Raw genomic sequence first — 2,909 nt, 5'->3', positions numbered from 1 at the left:
CATATGTGTTCTAACAGAATATAATAGAAATTTTTTAATTACAGCAAAAAACTTTATTAGATAATTCCTAGTGCATAACATAAAGGCATACTTTTGTTTTGGGATTATCACAAGCAATGTTATTTATAGAAGGAATATATTCTGTGGTACAGTGTTATATTTTCTGATCACCAGAAAACTTAGCAATAAAATATCTTACCTGTGCGTACAAAAACACAGTGTCTCTGGACCCACAAGTTTGCAATCCATTCCAATTGGCGATCGCCAGCTCACAAATAATCTGTTCTGTAAACGCATAGGTAAAACTTTTCTTTTGTATTCTTCATATTCTTCAGGAGTAAAGAGTTTCCCTCCATCGTCCTCACCCACAATTCTACAATAACACACAAAAAAAATATTTCTCTTAAGCCTTGTGCTTTATTTTCCAGGTTACAAACACTAAACTATACTTTCCAGTTTAAAAATTAAACTATATTTATATAATCAAAGGAAAGCTGCTTCAACTTTTTTACTTTAGGTTCATGTTAATAGCAAAAGTGCACAATATAATAAAGCTTTTTGTTTCTCATATAAAAGAGAATTATAAGTACGAAAGTCAAAGAATTCCTAACATCTGACTTGACTGATCAAGGTTTAACACTGAAAAATGACCACGTATTCATCTCAATTTCTCCTTTGATTCTGAAGCAAACATGTTCATTCTTCATTAAAAGCTGGAGCCTAAACTGCTAAAAATTCTAACATTTTCCTCCTTCAAAAATAGTACCCCCCCAAAAAAAAATAATGCAAAAAACAATGGAGAAGACAACATGACTAATGTACATACCTGACCCCAAACCCTGGCCAGTTTGAACTAACATGGGACCCACAAACACCATTGGATCTGCACAATCTCAAACCCACATCTGTTGTTGGATAATGAGGTACATCATTGCTTAATTCCAGAAGACCTTAACATTTTACAGGAAAAATTAAAGCACTGCTATTTCTTAAGAAATTAGGAGTTAGCTTCTCTGGAGTAACAGAAAGTACAATTAAAAGAATTTGTTCAAAATTGAGGAAAATTCTCCTTAAAATGCTCCCATTTAAAAATCATGAAAAGTGTTATTTGCAGAATGTTACCTGAGTTTTTGTGCAATCCATACCTTTTTCATTACTCTAAAGACTTTAGCTCAGATAAACAGAACCAATTCAGAAGCTATGAAACCATGACAACCTTTTTCCTTACTTAAATTAATTTAGATAGACAATAGCAAAGGGGGGGAGCATTTTCTTTTGAGACAATTTTTGGGCCATTTCACTTTATTATAAAAACAAAGAAGTGAACCAACGGGTAATGGAAAGACCTTAGGATCAATGTAAGTCTTTTTAAAGAAAAAGATCTTTTGTATTTAAGTTCTAAATCACTGCAACTAGAACTTATTGTAGTTACACAAACCTCAAGGGATCTAGTTCAAATGCAGATTCAGATTAATGGTCTAAAACAGGCCTGAGAGCATTTCTAATGGGCTTCCAAGTGATGCCTACAGGGCTGGTCCATAATTGCTATATTTTGAGTAACAAGGCTCTTTTAAAGGGTATTGTTCCAGATTTTTTATGTTTGCAAAAAAAAAAAAAATTCCACCAGGCCCTAACATTTTCTGAATCGGGCAAAAGAACTACAAGTGGGAGGCCCACAATCCACTTAAACTAAATAATCTACATACCTAGGTTATCAGTCAACACCAGGGCCCAGCAACGTGGTCCTGGGGAGAAGCACTGGAGACTTGGAGGCTAACGGAGCCAGTTCTGCACTGGGTGATCCGGGAGACCACCTTTAGGAAGAGCAGCCCCTCTCACTCAGGTTTCCCAGGCGGAGCTGTGATTATCTCGCTTCCCATTCAGACACACACATTCCCCTCCAACTCCGCGTCGTCCTGCCTGTCCCTGTACAGTAATTCCCACTCACCTAGTTTCCCAACTGTCAAAAACCTTCCTTGGGGGAACAAATAAAGAACACGTCACCGCTGCAGGTGCAACTAGCCTTTGTCAGGGTCCAGGGCAGTGGCGCCCTCAAGCCGAAGGGGCGGCTGCGTTTCCAGTTTCGGGAAAGGAATTATCTCCCGAACCAAAGAAACTACACCAGTTGGTGTCTTTCTTCCAAAACCAGCACCTTGGGATTGGGAGCACGTTTGGAAAGTTCACGACTTATCCCAGTGCTACACTAACATGAAAACTTAATGTCTGCTACTTTTATAGGCCCTGAGTACTCAATGTGTAATGGCCATTTAGGAAAAACTGGAACTTTGCATAAATCTAGAATTAATAATCCTTCTTGGAAGGGGTGGGAGCGGGACACCTCTTAAATAGCCCCGGAAGAGACTTATTCTAGAACTGTGTGTCACTACGATGTTTAATGACAGAAAGACGAAACTTGACATCAATGTAAGCCTCCCCCAAACAGCCCGGGAACGGATTCCAGGGCGCCGGCGGGCGAGCGCCGTGCCCCTGTCCGCGTCGCCAGCGCTCCTCCCGCGAGGGGGGCGGGGCCCGCCCGGGGCGCCCGCGCCCCGCGGAGCTGCAGCCTCACCTGCGGTACTCCAGGTACTCGTCCACGGCCGCCGCGCCGCCGGGAGGCAACGTCAGCCGCTCCATGGCCGGCGGGAAGGCGAGAGGCGCGGCGCCGCGCACTCCGAGCCCGCCCTGCGCGCGAACGGACCTCGGGGGGGAGTCAGGCCCGGCCCCGCCCCGGCCGGCCGCACCCCCTCCTGCCCGCCTCCCGATTGGCCCGGCCCGAAGGTTGGCGGTGACAGCGCGGGCGCGCGCGCTTCCACCTGGCCGCCCACGCGGACGTGAGAAGCCGCAGTCTGCACGCACAGCCCCGCCCCGCCCCGCCCCGCCCGGGGTGCTAGTAGCTCACTGCTCTCCTC

General features: G+C 44.8%; 1 protein-coding gene across 1 annotated transcript; it reads right to left on the bottom strand.

Moving 5' to 3' along the window:
* Positions 1 to 199: 199 nt before the first annotated feature.
* Positions 200 to 2,670, bottom strand: LOC111735613 (protein FAM221A; the record flags this gene model as incomplete). The annotated part of the gene is made up of 2 exons (XM_023527120.1): positions 2,570 to 2,670; positions 200 to 373 (listed from the first exon to the last, which is right to left on the bottom strand). Coding segments are annotated over exons 1-2 (239 nt in total), but the record flags the coding sequence as incomplete, so codon positions are not given.
* Between the last annotated feature and the right edge of the window lie 239 nt (positions 2,671 to 2,909).

Source organism: Pteropus vampyrus, unplaced genomic scaffold (assembly GCF_000151845.1).
Source record: "Pteropus vampyrus isolate Shadow unplaced genomic scaffold, Pvam_2.0 Scaffold1000004190, whole genome shotgun sequence".
Taxonomy (NCBI): Eukaryota; Metazoa; Chordata; class Mammalia; order Chiroptera; family Pteropodidae; genus Pteropus; species Pteropus vampyrus.
This window is presented reverse-complemented; position numbering and strand designations above follow the sequence as displayed.